The sequence below is a fragment of the Oryx dammah genome, unplaced genomic scaffold (assembly GCF_014754425.2).
Source record: "Oryx dammah isolate SB20612 unplaced genomic scaffold, SCBI_Odam_1.1 HiC_scaffold_27, whole genome shotgun sequence".
Classification (NCBI taxonomy): Eukaryota; Metazoa; Chordata; class Mammalia; order Artiodactyla; family Bovidae; genus Oryx; species Oryx dammah.
This window is the reverse complement of record NW_024070211.1, coordinates 50471167-50493947: the sequence shown is the minus strand read 5'-3', so window position 1 is coordinate 50493947 and position 22781 is coordinate 50471167. Positions and strand designations below refer to the sequence as shown.

Genomic DNA, 22781 nt, shown 5'->3' with positions numbered 1-22781 from the left:
TTGCTAATATTTTTTGGAGGATTTATTTTTACATCTGTATTTATATACTTGAGTTAATATTTATATAAGTACCAAGCACCAGAAGGACTTCTGGTAAATGCACTCTATGCAGTTGGTTATAACCCACCTGCTAAAGACAACTAGAAAAGCCGGGGAACTCGTTCATAAGATACCATTTATTTTATGGTTAAAAATGTCATTTTAAAAACAAGATAGTATTTTTGTATCTGCATAGATTTCTTTTCTCCCCTTGTTTTTCAAAGGTAGACATAAATGCATTAACCCACAACGTGCAGACTCTAGAGGAAAAGAATAAACAACTGACAGATAAGATTGCTTCCCTAGAACTTGAGCAAGCATCTTCTGATTACCATTGGGTGGGTATAAAAAGGTCAGTCTAAAGTAGGAATTAATGACTAAAGAGTTTTTTACAAATCAGAAATTAGGAGATGGGTTTCTTCATTTGTTTGTATTTTGATAATTATCACAAGTCCTGAGCAACTAAGCAGGCCAAGTATTCAGGCAATAGAAGATTTAAGAGAACGAGAATTGAAAGCAGCTGTTAAACATCTGCCTACCCAGATGATCTATAATGATGAAAAGTACCAGTATTTCTAACATTTAAAAATACTTTCTTTTCCATAAATTGTGAGAAACTTGTATTTTTTTTTTCCCCTGACAGTTCTATCTGTTGGGAAATCAGTAGTAAGTTAGATTTCTTAAAGCTTTTTGACAAAGTCATTGCCTTACAAATAAATGAAAAAGAAAGTGAAAGTGAAGCCGCTCAGTTGTGTTTGACTCTTTGTGACCCCATGGACTGTAGCCCGCCAGGTTCCTCCATCCTTTGGACTCTCCAGGCAAGAATACTTGAGTGGGTTGCCACTTCATTCTCCAGGGGATCTTCCCTACCCAGGGATTGAACCTAGGTCTTTCACATTGCAGGCAGACCCTTTACCATCTGAGCTACTAGGGAAGTCATTACAAATAAACATTTAAGTCTTACAATATCTCCAGGTGAAGGAGACTTAAAGAGATTGTTCTGTTAAACAGCTAGTAAGTTTTCTGTGTGCTTTTGAATACTTCAGTTCAGTCGCTCAGTCGTGTCCGACTCTGTGACCCCATGAATCACAGCACACCAGGCCTCCCTGTCCATCACCAACTCCTGGAGTTCACGCAGACTCATGTGCATTGAGTCGGTGATGCCATCCAGCCATCTCATCCTCTGTTGTCCCCTTCTCCTCCTGCCCCCAATCCCTCCCAGCATCAGGGTCTTTTCCAATGAGTCAACTCTTTGCATGAGGTGGCCAAAGTATTGGAGTTTCAGCCTCAGCATCAGTCCTTCCAGTGAACACCCAGGACTGGTCTCCTTTAGGATGGATTAGTTGGATCTCCTTGCAGTCCAAAGAATTATCTATTTCTTCTATAGTTTGGAATTCAGCTTTCAGAATTCCAAAGAAGATGTGAAGTCTGTCTTAATCTGAGCTAAATTCTTTCAAGCTCTGTCATAAGCTGCTCATTACTTCAACTATGAAAAATTACAGAAACTAAATCTAAATCCTGTTAGTTTTCATGCTCCTGGAGCCAGACTATTTGTGTTTCAATTTTGGCTGTGACCTTGGGTGTGATCCTTAACGTTTCTGAACCTGAGTTTCTTTATCTGTCAAAATGGGGATAATACTATTATTAGGAGGTTGTTGAGATTAAGTTAATACATGTAAAGCATGTAGCACACTGCTAACATTTATTGAATTCTTAGTATCTCAACTGTCCCTGGAAAAAGCCTGTTAAGTTCCTTTCGGAGCAGCAGGGCGCATTAGCTCTAAATCCTGGTACTATCTCAGGCCAGCCCTCCCTCCCTCAAAATTAAAGATTCATCCTTGTCCTTTGCTAGTTGGCCAGACCTCAGCTGGGCTTATCTACCCACCAGGTTTGTGTCTCTCAGTGTGCATGGTTCTTTCATGCCTGTACTACCAGTGAGCAGACATGTGGCCTTATCTTTTAGTGACTTTGACAAATCTTGCAGGTAACTTGGTCAATGTTGATTCTTGCCTGCTTACCACACCTCTTGATTAAGGTCTCGCAGTAATAACCCATACCTCAATTCCAGCTTACGTGTCTCTGCATAGAATCTTCTCTAACCAGACCTTGTTGCAGTTGGCTGTAATGAGTCTTGAGGAAAGAGGTAGAGATTTTACAACTTTTATTTTTTTAATCTGAGCAATATCATTAAACCTATTGCCATTCATTGCTGGCAGTATATTTTTGTTCTTTAAAAATTTACACTTAATCCTCAATAAAAACTACCCTCTAGCATAACCTCTTGGAGAAGGCAATAGCAGCCCACTCCAGTACTCTTGCCTGGCAAATCCCGTGGACGGAGGAGCCTGGTAGGCTGCAGTCCACGGGGTCACTAGGAGTCGGACACGACTGAGCGACTTCACTTTCACTTTTCACTTTCATGCATTGGAGAAGGAAATGGCAACCCACTCCAGTGTTCTTGCCTGGAGAATCCCAGGGACGGGGAGCCTGGTGGGCTGCCATCTGTGGGGTCACACAGAGTCAGAAGCGACTTGGCAGTAGCAGCATAACCTCTGATTTTTAGAGATGTGCATATGAGTTTGTATCTTATATGCCACACCATAGATTTAAATTCAGATCCAGTTTTAACCCATGGCTTCATTTACTGTGTGACCTGGACAGATTCTTAACCTCTGTGGCCCTCAGTACCAAGGGGAATCTTCCCTGTGGAACTCCCCTGAGGGTTCCCACAGCCTACTGTGCATACTCATTAAAATAGTTACTGTTACTTCATAAATTAGAAATTGACCTGTTTCATGCCTCTGCTTTCATGCTGTTATAATGTAAGAATAGTTACTTATTTCTATACTCCCTTGCCTAGCATAGTGCCCATACATAATAGGTGTTTAAGTAATCTTGGTTGGGTAGAACACAAAGAGGGTCATGTGTATCATGCCAGGCTGTGAGACTCAAATGTGATATTGTGAGTAAAGTGCCAGTCACAGGGCCAACATACAGTATCCTTGTATAAATATCATGCTCGTTTTCTTTTCTCACACTTGCTTATGTTAGGTTTATGTTTGCCATTTCATCCTTTAGTGACAGTGTAATTTTAAAAAATTTTCATTGAAGTATAGTTGATTTATAATGTTAATTTCTGCCATACAGTAAAGTGATTTGGTTTTACATATATGTATTCTTTTTCATATTCTTTTCCAAATTACGGTTTATGACAGAACATTGAATATAGTTCCCTGTGCTATATAGTAGGACCTTGTTGTTTATCCATCCTATATATAATAGTGTGTATCAGCTAACCCCAGACTCTCACTCCATCCCTCACACTCTCCCTGCTCCCCTTTGACAACCACACGTCAGTGAATGACGGTGTAATTTAAGTCCATTACCACAGGCCATCATGAAGGGAACCACAGTGAGAAAAGATCCAAATGTGGGAAGTTCACTGTTTCTGGGTTCAAATTAAATGACTAGTTTCCCCACTTTTTGTTGGTATTTTAAACATACATTTTCAGATGGTAGCACCAGAAGGAAATAGAATTATTTCCATATACAACTAGGATTTTAATGACTTGAAATTAAACAATGTATTAAATATATTCGTTCTTAAAACTCGGATGACATTTAGTCAGTAAACACTTGTGAGGGTGACAGAATCTGTTCCATCAGCATGGGCCCGTGTCATACTGGTTGTTAATAGCATAAAATTCTTACTTACCCGTCTGCTTATAAAATAGCTTTGTTGTTGTTGTTCAGTCACTAAGTCATGTCTGTTTGTGACCCCATGAACTGCAGCACACCAGGCTTCCCTGTCCTTCACTGTCTCGCAAGAGTTTGCTCAACCTCATATCCACTGAGTTGTTGATGCCATCCAACTATCCCATCCTCTGTCAGCGCCTTCCCCTCCTGCCCTCAGTCTTTCCCAGTATCAGGGTCTTTTCCAATGAGTCGGGTCTTCACATCAGGTGGCCAAAGTATTGGAGCTTCGGCTTCAGGATCAGTCCTTCCAATGAGCATTCAGGATTGATTTCCTTTAGAATTGACTGGTTGGATCTCCTTGCAGTCCAAAGGACTCTCAAGAGTCTTCTCCAACACCACAGTTCAAAGGCATCACTTCTTTGGCATTCAGCCTTTTTTTATTGTCCAGCTCTCACATTCATACATGACTGTTGGAAAAACCATAGCTTTAACTATACAGACCTTTGTCGGCCAAGTGATTTCTCTTCTTTTTAATATGGTGTCTAGGTTGGTCATAGCTTTTCTTCCAAGGAGCAAGTGTCTTTTAATTTCATGGCTGTAGTCACCATCTGCAGTGATTTTGGAGCTCAAGAAAATAAAGTCTGTCACTGTTTTCATTGTTTCCCCATCTATTTGCCATGAAGTGATGGGACCAGATGCCATGATCTTAGTTTTCTGAATGTTGAGTTTTAAGCTAACTTGTTCACTCTCCTCTTTCAGTTTCATTAAGCGGCTCTTTATTTCCTCTTTGCTTTCTGCCATAAGGGTGGTGTTATCTGCATATCTGAGGTTATTGATATTTCTCCAGGCAGTCTTGATTCCAGCTTGTGCTTCATCCAGCCTGGCATTTAGCATGATGTACTCTGCATATAAGTTAAATAAGCAGGGTGACAACATGCAGCCTTAACATATTCCTTTCCCAATTTTGAACCAGTCCATTGTTCATGTCCAGTTCTAACTGTTGCTTCTTGACCTGCATGTAGCTTTCTTAGGAGGCAGGTGAGGTGGTCTGCTATTCTCATCTAAGAATTTTCCACAGTTTTTTGTGATCCACACAATTAAAGGTTTTAGCATAGTCAATGAAGTAGAAGTAGATGTTTTTCTGGAATTCTCTTACTTTTTCTGTGATCTAATGAATGTTAGCAATTCATTCTGGTTCCTTGTATATTGCTAAGATTATTTAAACAAAGGATAGTTTGAGTTCAGCATTCCACAACTCAGAATCTGAGATATTCACTCATTTAAATGGTCTCTTTCTAATTTCTGGTGTCCCATCAATTTTCTTAAGTATAGGGCCTGTTTAAATGATAATTTAAATTACTACCTTAACATTTACCTTAAGTTAGCAAAAAAGGAGGACATTATTTCCAAAGTTTACTTTAAAAATTAAAGAATTATTTATGCCTTTGCCTAAAAAAAGGAATTTTTATTGAGGAAAATATTGCCATTATTTAAAAAATTTGTATAAGAGACCCAGACTCTCCAAGTTCTTTTAAAAAAATAAAAGTCTTCAACATTCCAAGAACACAGAGTATTTTTGAGTGTTCTTATGTGTAATAGCATATTTTTGGTTAAATCTAGCTCTTGATTTTTTATAAGCCTTATGTACACTTTGCAATGCTTTGGGCACCTTGATTTATAGAACTTGGAACTGAATTTTAAATTTTAAATAGTTAAGCTTTTATTTTATTAGTTATATGGTGTAGCTTTGTTTTTGTAGTGTTATCAGCCATCCTTGTAATATATTTTCTGCTGAAGACTTGATCAAAACATAGCCCCAAATGTTCATTTGTGGGATGATTTTACATTTTTTACATCATAGTTTCTAAAATGTTGTGTTAAAGGAGGACTGTATGTCTTCCATAGACAAAAAGTTAATGTTATGATAATATATCATTACTGGCCTCCTGTTTATTGCTAGCAGTCTACATTTCTGTTAGGTTCCTTTGAAACCGATACTTAATTGGTCTTAATGCTTTTTTAAAAAATTGCCTTGGTGGGAGCAACACACAGCAATTAAAAGTGAAACTTTAAAAAACTGAAAGTGTGAATATGTATAAATAAGTATGAAATAAATATCTGATGTGACAAATGCCTGGATGGCCATACTAGTTAGTAACCCACTGATCCCTAATATTGGGTACACATGTTTATATTGAATGTACATAATTTTATAGTAGAACTAGTCACTAATTTTTCCATCTGTTTTTTTAAGTCTAGAATGTCTAAAATGGCTTAATTCTTCTAGTAAAGGCAACTACCAAGAAGACAATGCTTCAGACTAATGTGATCTCTTGTATGCTGTCATGAAAATATTTGAACAGAGGAAAAAATGAGTTACATGTTATATAGTAATCTAGTTTGGAATTTTTTTTTACTTTTATTTGGAAAATATTCACAATATTTAAGATGAAATAAAGTGCACCACAGATTGGCTGTGTTGAAGACAGTGAGGAGCATCTCTTGTGTAAATTAATATCCCAACATATATGTTTTTATCTTTAAAATTTGCCTAAAGTTGAATGTAAATTCTTTGGCTTTAAATGCTAAAAAGGAGCCTTGTTCTGTTATTCACGGATTAAGCAAATATAAGCCAGAAATAATGATTTTGTCAGCATAGGATATTTACCAACATCAACAAGACTTTGAACTCAAAATTAACTGCAGATGATCCATAGTGTAGCTAGTTGGCCCCTGTGATAAGAATTTGTGTTCTTAGTCACATTTGCTTTTGTGTGTATTATCCCTACCATGAACTTATAAAGGTGGTTTTGACTTAATGGCAAATATCAGTATTTTCTGTTATTAAGATACAACAGTGAAACTGATTGTGGAAGGTGAAAATTTCCATCTTCCAGTCACTAGTAGTGTTCCTCAAGTATACCAGTAAGGTCCAAAATTTAATCAAGAGAATCTGTTTTATACTTACTTCTTCTGAAAAGGTGAGCAAAAAGGCATAGGAAAAAAATAACTGTCATTATTAAAGGTTGTTTTAATGCTTAAATATGTGATTTCATGAAATATAGAAGCTTCAGTAATGTTTGTTATAGGTAACATTGTGTTGAGTACTTTGTCAAACAATGTTTCCAACAAGCATTTCTTTTGCCTTTTCAGTTTTTTTTTCCTAACTGCCTTTTAACTATGGTAACTGAAGTGTCTCTGGTTGTCCAAGTGGTTGTGACCATTTTCTTAAAGAGCTACAGTTATCCCTCAGTATCCATGGAGGATTAGTTCCAGGACCCCCACAGATACCAAAATCTGTGGATACTGGAGTCTCTTATATAAAATGATATATTTGCATATATTCTACGCACATCCTTCCATATCCTTTAAATATCTCTAGATTGCATATAATACCTAGCACAATGTAATGTTATTGTAAGGAGTTGTTAGTTGCCCATATGTGGCAAATTCAAGTTTTGCTTTTTGAACTAGCTGGAAATCATTTTTTTCCTGAATATTTTCCATCCACGGTTGGTTGAACTAGCGGATATAGAACCCTATGGATACTGTAATCCTCAAACTGCATATCTATAACCACTAATAAAACCATCTACATCTGGCTGAGATTGCAACTACAAAGGGATAATTTATGTAACAAAAATAGAGTTAGGAAACAAAAACAAACTCTGTGACTCTTCAGGCACTCATACTTCATTAGAAGTTTCCCTATGTGTTGCCGGGCTTCCTGGGTAGCTCAAACAGTAAAGAACCTGCCTGCAATGTGGGAGACCTGGGTTTGATTCCTGGGTCAGGAAGATCCCCTGGAGAAGGACATAGCAACCCACTCCAGTATTCTTGTCTGGAGAATTCCACAGATAGAGGAACCTGGTGGACTACAGTCCATGGGGCTGCAAAGAGTTATGATATGTGTTGCATATTACACTATGATCAGCTGTCTAAAGAAGGCCAAAGATGTAGCAGTAGCAAATAAATACAAATCCTGGATTCATTACTGTAGAAATAGTAAGGGTATAAATGCTTGTTTAAGAAGAAAGGTAATTATTCATTCTATGTCTAGAGATACTGATACCTATGTTTGTTTTATTAGCTTGCCCAACAACAGGTGGAAAACGTCTTGGGAAAAATTACTGACAGTAAAAATAAACTGGCCTATGAAAAGGGAAAACTTCAGGTATGAAATTTCATTTTCTGATTTTTTTTCTCATTTTCTAATGCCAATTGTGAAGCTAAATATTGCTGGACTTTTGAAGAGGACCTAGCTTGGTCGTTTACCAGTTCTGTAACTTTGGACAAGTTTTTAAACCTCCGTAAGCTTGGTCCCTTATTCACATCCAGCTGACCTCTATTTACACACTTATTATATAATGCTGAAACCTAAAAGTGTGATCCCAAGGTTCATTCTGTGACAATATGAAACTTTATTATAATTATTTTATGCATAGTCATTTGCTGCCAATGTAGAAAGCCTATGTTCTGTCTCTTTTTATTGAAGTTTTGTTGATTTCCAATATTATGTTAGCTTTGAGTATACAGCAGTGATTCAGTATTTTTATAGATCATATTCTAAAGTTATTATAAAATATTGGCAGTATTTCCTGTGCTGAACAACAGAGTCTTATAGCTTATTTTATCCATAGTCAAGAGTTTCAGTTTCAGCTCCTGCCCCACCACTTTTACACACACTAGTTATGGTTACCCTCACTCTGTTCAGGCACAGGGCTAGGTTTGATCCAGCTCCATCTCCCCCAGTCGCTCACTCTTCTTGACAGTGCCAGCCTTTGCCCTAGTGGGGAGCTGCTCCAAAGCAAGAGGGTCTGGAGCTGGTATCTGGTGTGGGCTCGGTCACCTGTTGGGGCCCCAGCCTAATTTCCACTGGTTTCCTCTGCCTTGTTCCTAGGAGTAAGCAAGCCTGTGTGTGCTCTTTAGGAGTGGGGTCTGTTCCTTACAACTCTCTGGTATGTCCCACTGATTTTCAAACCAGGTAATGGGACTCATCTTTCCAGTGTTGGTCCCCAGAACTGCGATTCCTAATATGTGGCGTGAGCCCCAAAATCCCCAGGGAGGATCTCTGAACCTATGATATCGCTTTTTTTTCTGTGTCTCTACTAGGGGCACAAATCCTGACCTGATCATGTCTCCCTACCAAACTGTGTTTGTCTTTCTTTACAGGCTTGGTTGTAGACATCTTTCTCCAGGTTCATTGGTTTTAATGAGAGCTGCTCCACATATAGATGCATTTTTTATTTATTTGGAAGGGTAGATGAGCTCAGTGTTGTCCTACTCCACCATCTTGGTTTCTATCACATATGTTTTCTTTTTTGCTGAATTTTTCTAACATTCCTAAAAAGAAATAATCCTGGAAATTAGGTCTCAAGGCAATGGAATTGCCTTGAATGCATAAGATGATTCTTTAATTCCGTGTTCTTTAATTTCATTGTTCTTTAATTTAATGTGGGTTTTGCCTCTGTAGTATCCACAGAGCAGGAAACTTGCCACTAATATAACTAAGTCTGCCTTAAACCGACTTTGGTAGAAACACTGAAGTCTGAGTTAATGGTTCTTAGCTTCAGCTACTGGAGAAGGCAATGGCACCCCACTCTAGTACTCTTGCCTGGAAAATCCTATGGACGGCGGAGCCTGGTGGGCTGCAGTCCATGGTTTTGCTAAGAGTCAGACACGACTGAGCGACTTCCCTTTCACTTTTCACTTTCATGCGTTGGAGAAGGAAATGGCGACCCACTCCAGTGTTCTTGCCTGGAGAATCCAGGGACTGGGGAGCCTGGTGGGCTGCCATCTATGGGGTCGCACAGAGTCAGACACAACTGAAGCGACTTAGCAGCAGCAGCTTCAGCTACACAGTAGACTCCTCTGGGGAATTTTAAAAACACCTCTTGCTGGGAAGTGTATGATGTCTGCCATTTACTTTCAAATGAATCATTAAAAAAAATTAGTTTTTTTACATACATAGGAAGAAGTGATAGATGGATATATGATAAGCAAGTATAAGAATGTAATGGTTAAATTTGGATGGCAGGTGTCTGTATGTTCAAACATTTTCAAAATAAAAGGGGAAAAATCCCCATGAAAAGGCTTGCACCCCAGAGCAATTAAATCAGAATCTCAAAGAGTATGTTATATAGGCTTTAATACTTTTTAAAACTCCCCAGTGATTCCATGGTGCAGCCATTGAGCACCACTGGACTGAATGCTATGAAGCAATGTCTGGTTAGGCTTGGCACCTATAGAGCTGATAGAATAAGTAATCTCACTAGAGGCTTGCCATGTACCTCAGCATTAATCTTATCTATTCAAGGGACTTAGCTATCAGATTAGCAGACATGATCCAGGACAGAAACAGCAGGAGAGCTGTTTGACCACTATTTGCATCCTTTTAATTAATATTTTCTGGAGGCAATGATACATTTAAGTATAATCTATATTTGTGTAATCTTGCACAAGTCTTAATTTTCTTGAGTTTCATCTTAACCTATGAAGTGAGCTGGGGAAGCACACCTCTCTTACTTTCTCACTAGAAAAGACTGTGTAACAGGCTGGATATATAGATTATTACAGGCACAAAAGAACTTTCTCCTTTGTGAAACTAATGGTCTCATAGAAACTATGGCCCATAGTATTGACCTTCTTTTAGCTTTCCCAGGAGAAATGAAGTATATTTTTATGTGTGTGAGAAAAATCACAAACACTTATAGGCAACTTGAAGCCAAATTTTTTCTGGGTGTGCAATACATTTTAAGGTTTGTTAGTGAGTCTGATGTTACTTTTCTAACATTTTAAACCTCAGTTACACATTTGAGATTATCCTTATAATCTTAAGGAAAATAGGTGCCTTTTTTCTGCCTGTATTCCTATATAAGGGCCAACGTGTTTTGAAAGCTGAAACATTTTTGAAACTATTGATTCACTGGTGTTTTTATGTCAAGCTTTGTGTTGAAACACTGCAAAGATACTGATCTCATGAGCCCAAGGGAAAGTGCTCTTATATAGCATATTAGTGGTGGTGGTGGTGTTGCTATCATTACCCCTGAGCCACCAGGGAAGCCCATATAGCACATTACTTTTTTTAATTGAAATATAGTTAATTTACAATCTTGTGTTAGTTTCTGGTGTGCAGCAAAGTGATTCAGTTATATATTCTTTTTCATATTATTTTATATTATACTTTATTACAAAATACTGAATATAGTTCCCTGTTCTGTACAGTGGGAGCTTGTTGTTTGTCTGTTTTATACACAATAGCTTGAATTCTCCAATCCCAAACTCCTACTAATTTAGCTGCCTCCTTCACTGTTCCTTTTGGTAACCATAAGTTTGTTTTTTTTATGTTTTCATGCCTGTGAGTCTTGTTTCTGTTTTGTAAGTAATGTCATTTATATCATATTTGGCTCAGACAGAGAATCTGCCTGCAATGTGGGATACCTGGGTTCGATCCCTGAGTTGGGAAGATCTCCTGGAGAAGGGGAAGGCTACCTACTCTAGCATTCTTGTGTGGATAATTCTATGGACAAACGAGTCTGGCAGGCTATAGTCCATGGGTTCTCAAAGAGTCAAACACAACCGAGTGACTTTCACTTTCATATCATATTTCAGATTCCACATATAAATATCTGTGTTATTTTTCTTTTTCTGTCTGACGTCATGTAGTTTGATAATCTCTAGGGTGATCCATGTTGCTACAAATGGCATTATTTTGCTCTTTTTATGACTGAGTAATATTCCTCTCTCTGTGTTTGTGTGTGTGTGTGTGTGTATGCATGCACCATATTCTTTATTCATCTGCTGATGGACATTTTGGTTGCTTTCATGTCTTGGCTATTGTAAATGATACATTATTCTTGCCAGGTAATCTAAAGAAAGAGCTGCATACTAAACATAATCAAAATAGTCTGTTTTCTCTCAGTTGGATTATAATTAATTAAAATATTATGTATCAACCATATTAGAAAAGAGATTGCATTTTTTTTAACTAATAATATAAATACTGGGTTTCAGGTGTTAATGTAGACTGTCAGAAACCGCTGCCTCACATTCAAACTTGATTTTGATTTGATATTTGGTGCTGTATACTATTACATTATCTAAATATGTCCAGATGTATTTATCCTTTATGTTGATGGATATTTAGGCAGTTTTCAATTGCTTACAAACAATGCTTGTATGATAAATTCTTATACATGTCTTTGTACACACATCCAAAGAGTCTCTAACTATAATTCTTATGAGGATTACTGGGTTGTAGCTTGCCAGTGCAGGAGACATAAGAGACACCAGTTCAGTCCCTTGGTCAGGAAGATCCCCTGGAGAAGGAAATGGCAATGCCCTCCAGTATTCTTGCCTGGAGAATCCGATGGACAGAGGAGCCTGGTGGGCCACAGTCCATAGGGTCACAAAGAGCCTGACGCAACTGAAGTGACTCACCATGCATTCAGGGTGCACATAAATTGAATTTTACTAGACTCTCTCAAATTTCTCCTGAAAGTTTAGAAAGCAGTCTGTATAAGAGAATGTAGAATGACAGTGTTATGAATCTTATAAAGTAGATGAATCTCATAAAATAATACTGCATAATGTTTTAAAAGTGAAAGTGTTAGTCACTCAGTTGTGTCTGACTCTTTGTGACCCCAGGCTGTAGACTATAGCCCACCAGGCTCCTCTGTCCATGGCTGTTTAGGGATACATTTATAGTAAAATTATTTAAAAGGAATAGGAATGATAAACACTAAATTCAGGATAGTAGTAAACTCTAGAATGGGAGGAAGATATTTGTTGGATTAGGCTACACAGAGGTATATTTGTATGTTTTATTCTTTCCAAGTTGAGTGATGGGTAGATGGGCTGTTACTGTATAGGTCTGAAAGATTTCTATCACTTTTTTCCTTGTCTTTAAACGTATGTCAGTTAGTGCTTTAGGCTCACTCTAATCTACCATCAATCCCATCACTCTTATACCAGCTGGATTCAAATATTATCTTAGCTACTTGGCCCCTTATTATAGGCAGCTGCTTTTATGATCTTAGTTTAAAGATTATTTAAGAGTTTTGTTTCAGTAAATTTATTAAGCTATAACATACAGAAAAGTACACAAGATACAGCTCATGAATTTTCACAAAGTAAAAGTATCCGTGTGACCAGCACTCAGAATAAGAAACAGAATGTTCCCGGAACTCATTTCATAACCTTTTTCAGTCACTGTCTCGCATGATGTTACTATCCATCATCTTGACTTCCATAGCCAGATTAGTTTTACCTGTTTTGAACTTTATATAATTGTAACAGAATATACTTTGTGTGTCTTGTTTCTTTCACCCAGCATTATAGTTGAGAGATTCATCCATGCTGTTCGTTGTATTAATGCTGCTTTGGCTTGAATTGCTGCATGGAATTATATGAATGTTATTAAGAGTGCTGTGCTGAAGTTTTCACAGTTTTATGACTATATTATCATATTTCAAGTCAAAATACATAACTTCGGCAGTTCAGATTGTTTCAGATATGAAACTCAATCTAAACTATGAAGGCGCTAACATTATAGGCTTGTCCTACTTAATTTCTAATTTATCATATGTACTGAAAAAAAAAAACGTAGGAAATTTCTCAATAGCATTCATTTAGAATGCTTGCACTAGGAAACACATAAAAATAAAAATAAGTTTTTCTTGTCCTCGATCTCTTAGGTATCTCACAGTTCCTTTTCTGTGTTGGTCTGTCCTGTGCAGCATGTGAGTGTAGTTCCCCTTCCAGGGATCGAAACTGTGCCCCGTGCACTGGAAGCATGGAGTCCTAACTGCTGTTACATTTTTATAGGTTTATATTTCAAAATATATATAACAGGCAGTAGTGGGGTAAGGAATTAAGTGGTACAGACTACTGTGCATAAAATAAGCTACAAAGATAGACTGTATATCACATGAAATGTAGCCGATATTTCATAATAACGAAATGGAGTATAATCTTCAAAAATTGTGAATCACTGTGTTGCACATTTGAAACTTACATAATACTGTAAATTAGCTGTACCTCAATTTTTAAAAATACATATCTCTATATTTAAATCATTTGAAATAATAGGAGGAAATGACCTTGACCTAAATACTGCTTTTTTTGAGACTGCCTAATAAGCTGGCTATGGAAGCTATTTTTCATGGATTTAATGACATAGAAACATCAGATCTCTGAGGGTAGTAGGATTTATTTGCTTCTATGTTCTTCCCATTTGAATGTCCTGAATTAAAAATCCTTTTGAAAAAGAGACCCATTGCAAAAACTAAAGTGGCTTATAGATGCGAATATGCCATCTAACAAGTTTCAGAGCATTTTATTGAGTACCTTGAAGCTGAGGGTAGGGTAATTACCTGAGAAAAATTACCCACAAAAAACAATGTGTGTTTTGCTTGAAGAGAGGCAAATTTAAAATTCTTTGAGTGTTTATCAGTACTTTTCCACTGAGTTCTAAGATTAACAGTGGTTTACTTTTATTTAAAATGAGAATAATTGTTGCATCGAAACACACCTTTAGAGGCAGCCATTCTAATTCTGAACCTTAAGTGAAAGCCACTTAATGGGGAGCCACACAGCATGTTTTATACTGTGTTGTTCAGTCACCAGGTCGTGTTCTACTCTTCATGACCCCATGGCCTGCAGCAGACCAGGTTTCCCTGTGGCCCACCATTTCCCAGAGTTTGCCCAAGTTCATCCAACCATCTCATCCTGTCACCCTTTTCTCCTTCTGCCTTCAGTCTTTCCCAGCATCAGGGTGTTTTCCAATTAGTCAGCAGTTCGCATCAGGTGGCCCAAAGTATTGAGCTTCAGCTTCAGCATTAGTCCTTCCAGTGAATATTCAGGGTTAATGTCTTTTAGGATCAACTGGTTTGATCTCCTTGCTGTCCAAGGGCTGTCAAGAGTCTCCTCCATCATGGAAGTTTGAAAACATAAATTTTTTGGCATTCAGCATTCTTTATGGTCCAACTCTCACATCTGTACATGTCTTACTGGAAAAACCCAAGCTTTGACTGTATGGACCTTTGTTAGCAAAGTGATGTCTCTGCTTTTGAATACACTGTCTAGGTTTGTCATAGCTTTTCTTCCAAGGACCAAGCTTCTTTAATTTCATGGCTGTGGTCACTGTCTGCAGTGATTTTGGAGCCCAAGAAGAGAAAATCTGTCACTGCTTCCACTTTTTCCCCTTCTAGTTGCCATGCAGTGATAGGACCAGAAGCCATGATCTTACGTTTTTTTAATATTTTAAACTGGCTTTTTCACTCTCATCCTTCACCCTCATCAAGAGACTCTGTAGTTCCTATTTGCTTTCTGCCATTAGGGTGGTATCATCCACATATCTGAGGTTGTTGATATTTCTCCCGACAATCTTGTTTCCAGTTTGTAACTCATCCAACCCAGCATTTCTCATAATGTGCTCTGGTATAAGTTAAATAAACAGGGTGACAGTAAAGAGCCTTGTCATCCTCCTTTCTCAATCCTGAACCAGTCAGTTGTTCCATACAAGGTTCTAACTTTTGCTTCTTGACCAGCATATAGGTTTCTCAGGAGACAGGTAAGATGATCTGGCATTCCCATCTCTAAGAGTTTTCCACAGTTTGTTATGATCCACACAGTCAAAGGCTTTAGCATTGTCAATGAAACAGAGGTAGATGTTTTTCTGGAATTCCCTTGCTTTTTCTATGATCCAGCAAATGTTGGCAATTTGATCTCTGGTTCCTCTGCCTTTTCTGTATCCAGCTTGGACATCTGGAAGTTCTCAGTTCACACAATGCTGAATCCTAGCATGTAGGATTTTGAGCCATAACCTTACTAGCATGAGAAGATGAGGGCAGTTGTCCGGTGTTTTGAACATTCTTCAGTACTGCCCTTCTTGGGAATTGGGATGAGGATTGACCTTTTCCAGTCCTGTGGCCACTGCTGGCTTTTCCAAACTTGCTAACATGTTGAGTGCAGCACTTTGATAGCATCATCTTAAAGCTCTGCTGGAATTTGATCACCTCCACTAGATTTATAGGTTTTTTTCTGGGTTTGGGTGACTGACCACACCATTGTGGTTATCTGGGTCATTGAGATCTTTTTTGTACAGTTCTCTGTATTCTTTCCATCTCTTCTTGATCCCTTCTGCTTTTATTAGGTCTTCACCATTTCTGTCCTTTATTGTGCCCATTTTTGGATTAAATATTTCTTTGATGTATCCAGTTTTCTTGAAGAAATCTCTAGTCTTTCCCCTTCTGTTGTTTTCCTCTTTTTCTTTGCATTGTTCATTGAAGAAGGCTTTCTGTCTCTGCTATTCTGTGGAACTCTGCATTCAGTTGGGTGTACCTTTCTCTTTCCCCCTTGCTTTTCATTTCTCTTCTTTATTCAGCTATTTGTAAATCCTTCTCAGACAACCACTTTGCCTTCTTGCTTTTCTTTTTCTTTAGGATGGTTTTGTTCGATGCCTCTGTACAATATTATGAACCTCTGTCCATAGTTCTTAAGGCACTCTGTTTACTATATCTAGCCCCTTGAATCTATTTGTCACCACCACTGTGTATTCATAGGGGATTTGACTTAAGTCATACCTGGGCTGGCCTAGTGTTTTTTCCCACTTTTAGTTTAGGCCTGAGTTTTGCTATGAGACACTAATGATCTGAGCCACAGTCAGCTCCAGGTCTTGTTTATGGTGACTGTCTACAGCTTCTCCATCTTTGGCTACAAAGAATGTAATCACTCTGATTTTGGTATTGACCATTTGGTGATGTCCATGTGTAAAGTTGTTTTATACTATACACTGTGGAAGAGAGAAACAGAAACAGGCAAAGATGAGAGAAAGGATTCTGATGATGAAACAAGAGATTTCCTGAGACAAAATGTGTTGTCGTGTAGCCTTTCCAAAAAAAGTTAATATTATCACTGAAATTTTAACAGTTGCTAAAAATTATCAGTACCTACAACCAAGAGGAGTATGCCCTTCACAGGTGGGAAATAAAAGATTCTAAGAGAGGAAGAAGTTTATTTAAAAATTTTGGATGAAACTTTTTCTCATTCAGAGATAGGCTCAGTAATGTTATTTGCACGAAAGGATTGGAAATAAGAGGAAGAAAACATAGAGAAATACACAATTTGAAGATTTGTACGTAAATATTAATGACTCATTTCCCCAAATGGGGCTTCCCAGGTGGCACTCAGTGGTAAAGAACCTGCCTGCCAGTGCAGGAGGAGTAAGAGACTAGGATTCAGTCTTTGGGTTGGAAAGATCCCCCTGGAGGAGAAAATGGCAACCCACTCCAGTATTCTTGCTTATGGAGAATCCCATGGACAGAGGAGCCTAGTGGAGGTCCATAGGATCCCAAAGAGTTGAACAATACTGGAACAACTTAGCATGCACATTCCCCCAAATAATCATCATCTTTAAAGATATGAATAGTCAGCTTTATGAGTTCATTTTCAAATATAATTCAGCCTATAAGAATTCTGTTAATTCAGCTTTTGTAATTCTCTGTTGGTAAAACACAAAATTCTGTCTCCTCCTTACATACTGACAATTCTAATTATTTGTACTCAGAAAGGTTTCAGAGAGCTAGATACCACAATTCCTTTAAAATAGAAATGAAAATACATTGCCCACAAAGTCTCACTGTCACGTTCATGAACTGTGTTAATTTGGAGTGCCATAAACCAAATGAGTTATCTCAGTACTTGTATGCAGCCTACTTTTATTTGTTGAAGTAACTATTTTAGTTGACATAGAATCATTGAAAAATGTAGGCTTGCTTTCTTAAGAATTTGCTGTGATTTTTTTTCCCAAAAAATTCTTGACTTTTTTTTTAACTTTGTAAAAGTGTATATATCTATCTATTTCATCAGCAAGGCTTATTTTATTGCTCTTCTGTTTTTTTCCTCTAGACAAAAGTTAAGCAGCTAGAAGAACAACTGCATTCTCTTACTGAAACCAGTTCACAGAATGATCATCTACGCAAGTTGAATAAGGCACTAGAAGGCAAATATGCTCAGGTGTGATTAATAGCTACAAAACAGATTGCTTTTATGTTTTCATTAGCTTTTAAGAAACAGGCCTTTCTCCCCACCTCACCATACAATCCCAGGAAGATGAATATTCTCTCACTGTACTCCATTTAACAAACATTTTTTAAAACACCCTCTACGGACAAAGTTCCACTTAATCCTAGAGGATTTCAGAAAGATGCCAGAATAAGGATTGGGACATTCAGCTTGCTTATGCTCTAACTGGAGGATTAGGAATGTACTCAGTAGATTTTATTATAGATTATGGCTTTCGGAAACAAAATAGATTGTATTGGGAGCATCCTTAGGGAGCATTATTATGATGAAAGCATCATGAATCATGTTGTTCATAGAGGAAGTGGGGTTTTTTGATGTGAGCCTTAAAACTTTTGGCAGATGCGAGGAACAAGTATCTTTGATTTTTTTAGCTATAGGCAAAGACAGAACTTGATGCCAGCACGACCCACAACAGCACACTTGAAAGAGATATTAGTAGTGAAGGTGCTTACTTGTCAACATGATGGCTCTTGAGACTGGAAACCTGTCATAAGTCACATAATACTTTAACAGATGAAGAGAAAATTAGACAAGTAAGGTATATAAAACATTTAGTGAAGAAAACAATCCAGGAATATGTGTTAGTAAAAAAAAGTGATTCATTTCAGTGATTTACAATTTACCACATTATCTGTTTATTTTTAATTCTTAACACTCAGTGTTAGCATGTGTAATGTTTGTGTCTATAACATTTGTGTATATTATACCTCAGGTAACCAAGGAACTAGAATGTATCTTCAGATGGAATGCTGCTAGCGTTCTAACCATCTGACTACACTGGAAAAGGGGGCTTCATTAGATTCGCTTTCTTTCTTCACTAGGACATACTTCATTCTGGTTATTTTTTTTCATTCTGAAAGCAAAGGAACACATTTTTAAGTATATTTTCCATCACAGCTTTGTTTAGAATAGTGTGTTGTTTCTCACAGTAAACGGGGCACCTATTGAAAAATAATCCTAGGTTTAGTTGATTTGTTTTTCTCAATTGGTGATGCCTCCAAGAAGAAGGAAATCTCCAGAGAGGCCTGCTTCTTCTAAATTCCTTGAAAGCTATAGGCCTCCTGTAAACAGCGTAAAGGAACGAACTTCCTCAGCTTTGCCCAGTGTTGTGCCAAACCCCACACGCCGTGTGACCTTTGCACCTAACCTGACTTCTGTGAGGTCTTCTCAGGAGATTGGAGACTCTAGGATCTCTCTAAAGACTCTCTTGAATGCCATTAAAACCATGGAGGGAAGACTAGAAGGTAAAATAGACATTCTTGCCTCAAGACCATTAATAAATGATGAGTCACCAAATTTTCTTAATCGAGATTCGGTAAGTGAAGACCAGAAATCATAAAGAAATTTCAGATTTATACAACAATGAAGAAAAGTAGTAACATCTAGAGAGATAAAGTTTAGAGATGTGCATACTAACAAGGAAACAAGCTTCTTCACAAACAGGATAGACTAATGTAGATTGAAACCATCATTCTAGCTATCTGATACTTCTTCTTTTGGACACAGAAATGTCCAATTTGGCTTAACACTAACGATTGAGATTTTTTAAATCTAATTTTCTATTTCTTAAAAATTAGTATGTTAATAATCTTAACATTTACAGTAAAATGTGTGGATAAAGGGTGATTTTAAAGTAGAAGTACATAAATAGAAGCCCTAATATCTTGGATGCTGGCATATATTTTGCCCAAAAAACTTACTAGAGCAGCTATCTTTGTTTCCTATTTAAAAACAGAAAGTACTATAACTTGTCTTAGAGTTAACTAATGTTTACATACTTTTGTTAAGTACTTTGGCTAGCAGCCTTTTCAAATTTATATAAACACTGGTAAAACTGTAAACACTATGTTCTTCTAATGTACTTTTCCCATTCAATAGGTTTTCAAAACGTCTAAGTTAGCATCTTTTGTACTCTGCTTGGATCCCTACAGAAAAAGTATTTTAAATGTTACACATTAAAAGTTATAGGGAAGTATAATGTTGAGGGAGATATGGGGAAAAGGCATTCTTTGTTGATGTTTGGAGTGTCCTCTTCCCAAAAAGGACAATTTGGCTTTGTTTACCTTTATTTCTTGGGCTTCCCTGTGGGTCAGATGGTAAAGAATCTGCCTGCAATGCAGGAGACCTAGATTCAATCCCTGAGTCTGATCCCTGGGTTGGGAAGTTCCCCTGGAGAAGGGAATGGCTATACCCAGTCTAGTATTCTTGCCTGGAGAATCCCATGGACAGAGGAGCCTGGCAGGCACGCACAGTCCATGGGTTGCAACACAAAAAAAACAGAATTGAGTGACTAACACTTTCACTTTTTCACAGAGGAGCCTGGTGGCCTAGTCAATGGGGTCGCAAAGAGTTGGACATGACTGAAGGGACTTAGCACACACACACAATATATAAGATGTATTCAGATATATAAATATATATTTTATATATATATATCTTCAGATATATAAGATATATAATTATTTTTAGATATTTAAATATACGATATATAAATATCTTAACATATGTTAGGTTAAAACAAGGTTCAGAAGAGTGTACAAAATATTTCACTATTTGTGTGCAAAAGGGTTGGGAGAATGAAGAATATATAAATATGTGTTCACCTTTGCAAAGAGTATCTCTAAAATGAATTATAATAAATTGGCAATGTTATTTTCAAGAAAGGAGACTGGGTGGCTGGGAGATTTTTCACTGTATCAAAAGGATAAAGTGAAAAATCTCCCAGCCAAAGCAAAAGTGGACAAAGGATGGTCTTTTCAGCAAGCGGTGCTTAAGCAATTGTATATCACATGCAAAAACAAAAACCAAAATACCTTTGATCTGTACCTTTTACCGTATATAAAAATTATCTCAAAATGGATGAGAGCCCTAAAGGTAAAACCTAAAACTATAAAACTTCCAGAAGAAAACATTGGAAGAAAGCTTTATAATCTGGAATTACACAAAGATTTCTTAGATTTGACATCAAAAGCATGATCCATAAAGAAAAAAAAAGAGAAATGACAGCTTATGCTCTTCAAAGACATTGTTAAGAAAATGAGATAAATTACAGGCTGGGAGAAGAAACAATTGCAAATCACATATGTGATGAAAGTTTTGTCTCCAGAATTTATTAAAATCACAAAACTCAGAAGGAAGCAATTTGGAAAAAGAAGAGGCAAAGTATTTGAACATATATTTCACTAAAAAGATACATGGATATAAGTAAGAATTTGAAAAGATGTTAAACATCAGGCATTAGGGAAATGCAAATTAACACCGCAATGAGATACTGCCTCACACTATTGTGTGTTTGTGTTCAGTCATGTCCGACTCTTTATGACCCCATGAACTATAGCCCTCCAGGCTTCTCTGCCCATGGAATTTTCCAGGCAAGAATACTGGAATGGGTTACCAGACAGTAAAGAATCTGCCTGTAATGTGAGAGACCCAGGTTTGATCCCTGGATTGAGAAGATCCCCTGAAGAAGGAAATGGCAGTCCACTCCAGTATTCTTGCCTGGAGAATTCTATGGACAGAAGAGCCTGGTGAGGGCTACAGTCTATGGAGTCACAAAGAGTCAGACACAACTGAGCAACTAACACTTTCACCTCCAGGGGATCTTCTGGACCCAGGGATCAATCCACATCTCTTGCGTCTCCTGCCTTAGCAGGTGGATTCTTTACCACTAGTGCCACCTGGGAAGCCCACCACATACTATTAGAATGTTTAAAATTGAAAAACTGATTGTACCGAGTGTTAGTGAAGATATGGAGGAGCTCTTGTACGTTGTTGAAGGGAGTGTAAAATCAACCATTTTGGAAAATAGTTTGGTAGTTTCTTTAAAAGTGAAACAGGGGACTTCACTGGTGGTCCAGTGGCTAAGATTCTGCAATCCCAATGCAGGGGTGCCAGGTTCCATCCCTGGTCAGGGAACTAGATCCCACATGCCACAACTAAGACCTGGTGCAGCCAATTTTTTTTCAAATGAAACATATTACTAACCATATGACCTATCTCTTCCACCCCTATGTATTTACCAAAGATAAATGAAAGTTTATATCTACACAAAGATTTGTATGCAACTACTCAAAGCAGTTCTATTTGTAATAGCTTAAAACTATCACTTCATTGCAAATAGATGGGGAAACAGTGACAGACTTTATTTTCTTGGGCTCCAGAATCACTACAGATGGTCACTGCAGCCATGAAATTAAAAGACGCTTTCTCCTTGGAAGAAAAGCTATGACAAACCTAGATAGCATATTAAAAAGCAGAGAGATTACTTTGCTGACAATGGTCCATACAGTCAAAGTTATGTTTTTTCCAGTAGTCATGTACAGATGTGAAAGCTGGACAATAAGAAAGGCTGAATGCCAAAGAATTGATGCCTTCAAACTGTGACTCTTGGGAGTCCCTTGGACAGCAAGGAGATCAAACCAGTCAATCCTAAAGGTTATCAGCCCTAAATGTTCATTAGAAGGACTGATGCTGAAGCTTCAATACTTTGGCCACCTGAATGAAGAGCCGACTCATTGGAAAAGACCCTGATGTTGGGAAAGATTGAAGGTAGGAGAAGGGAATGACAGAGGATGAGATGGTTGGATGGCATCACTGACTCAATGGACATAAGTTTGAGCAAGCTCCAGGACATGGTGAAGGACAGGGAAGCCTGGCATACTGCAGTCCATAGGGTTGCAAAGAGTTGGACACGAGTGAGCAACTGAACAGAACAGAAAAATGGAACAACTCCAGTGTCTAGCAGAATACTGTTCAGCAACAGGAAGGAAGAACTGTTGATACATGCAGAAGATTGAGTGAATCTTAACCATGCTGAATAAAACAAACCATTCAAAAATGAGTACAGTACATCCTCTATATATGAACCTTCAAGTTGTGAACTTTCAAACTTGCATTCACATTTCTAGTCATGAAGGTTAGTTCTATTTGAGGCGGCACAGGATTCGAATGTAGACTGGTAC

General features: G+C 37.6%; 1 protein-coding gene across 7 annotated transcripts in view; it reads left to right on the top strand.

The window, feature by feature from the left end:
- CCDC150 (coiled-coil domain containing 150) overlaps nucleotides 1–22781 on the top strand; it is a 90887-nt gene that overhangs the window by 48500 nt on the left and 19606 nt on the right. For 4 of the 7 annotated variants that reach the window (XR_005719042.1, XM_040228883.1, XM_040228887.1 and 1 more), the window contains 3 exons: nucleotides 264–377; nucleotides 7826–7909; nucleotides 17644–17751. Coding sequence is in view for 6 of the 7 variants with exons in the window: in XM_040228883.1 (XP_040084817.1) it covers nucleotides 264–377; nucleotides 7826–7909; nucleotides 17644–17751 (306 nt within the window). In the remaining variant the exon portion in view is untranslated. Of the gene's footprint in view, nucleotides 1–263; nucleotides 378–7825; nucleotides 7910–17643; nucleotides 17752–18769; nucleotides 19136–22781 lie in introns of those variants that run through there. The other 3 variants (XM_040228885.1, XM_040228884.1, XM_040228889.1) reach the window with 3 other exon arrangements.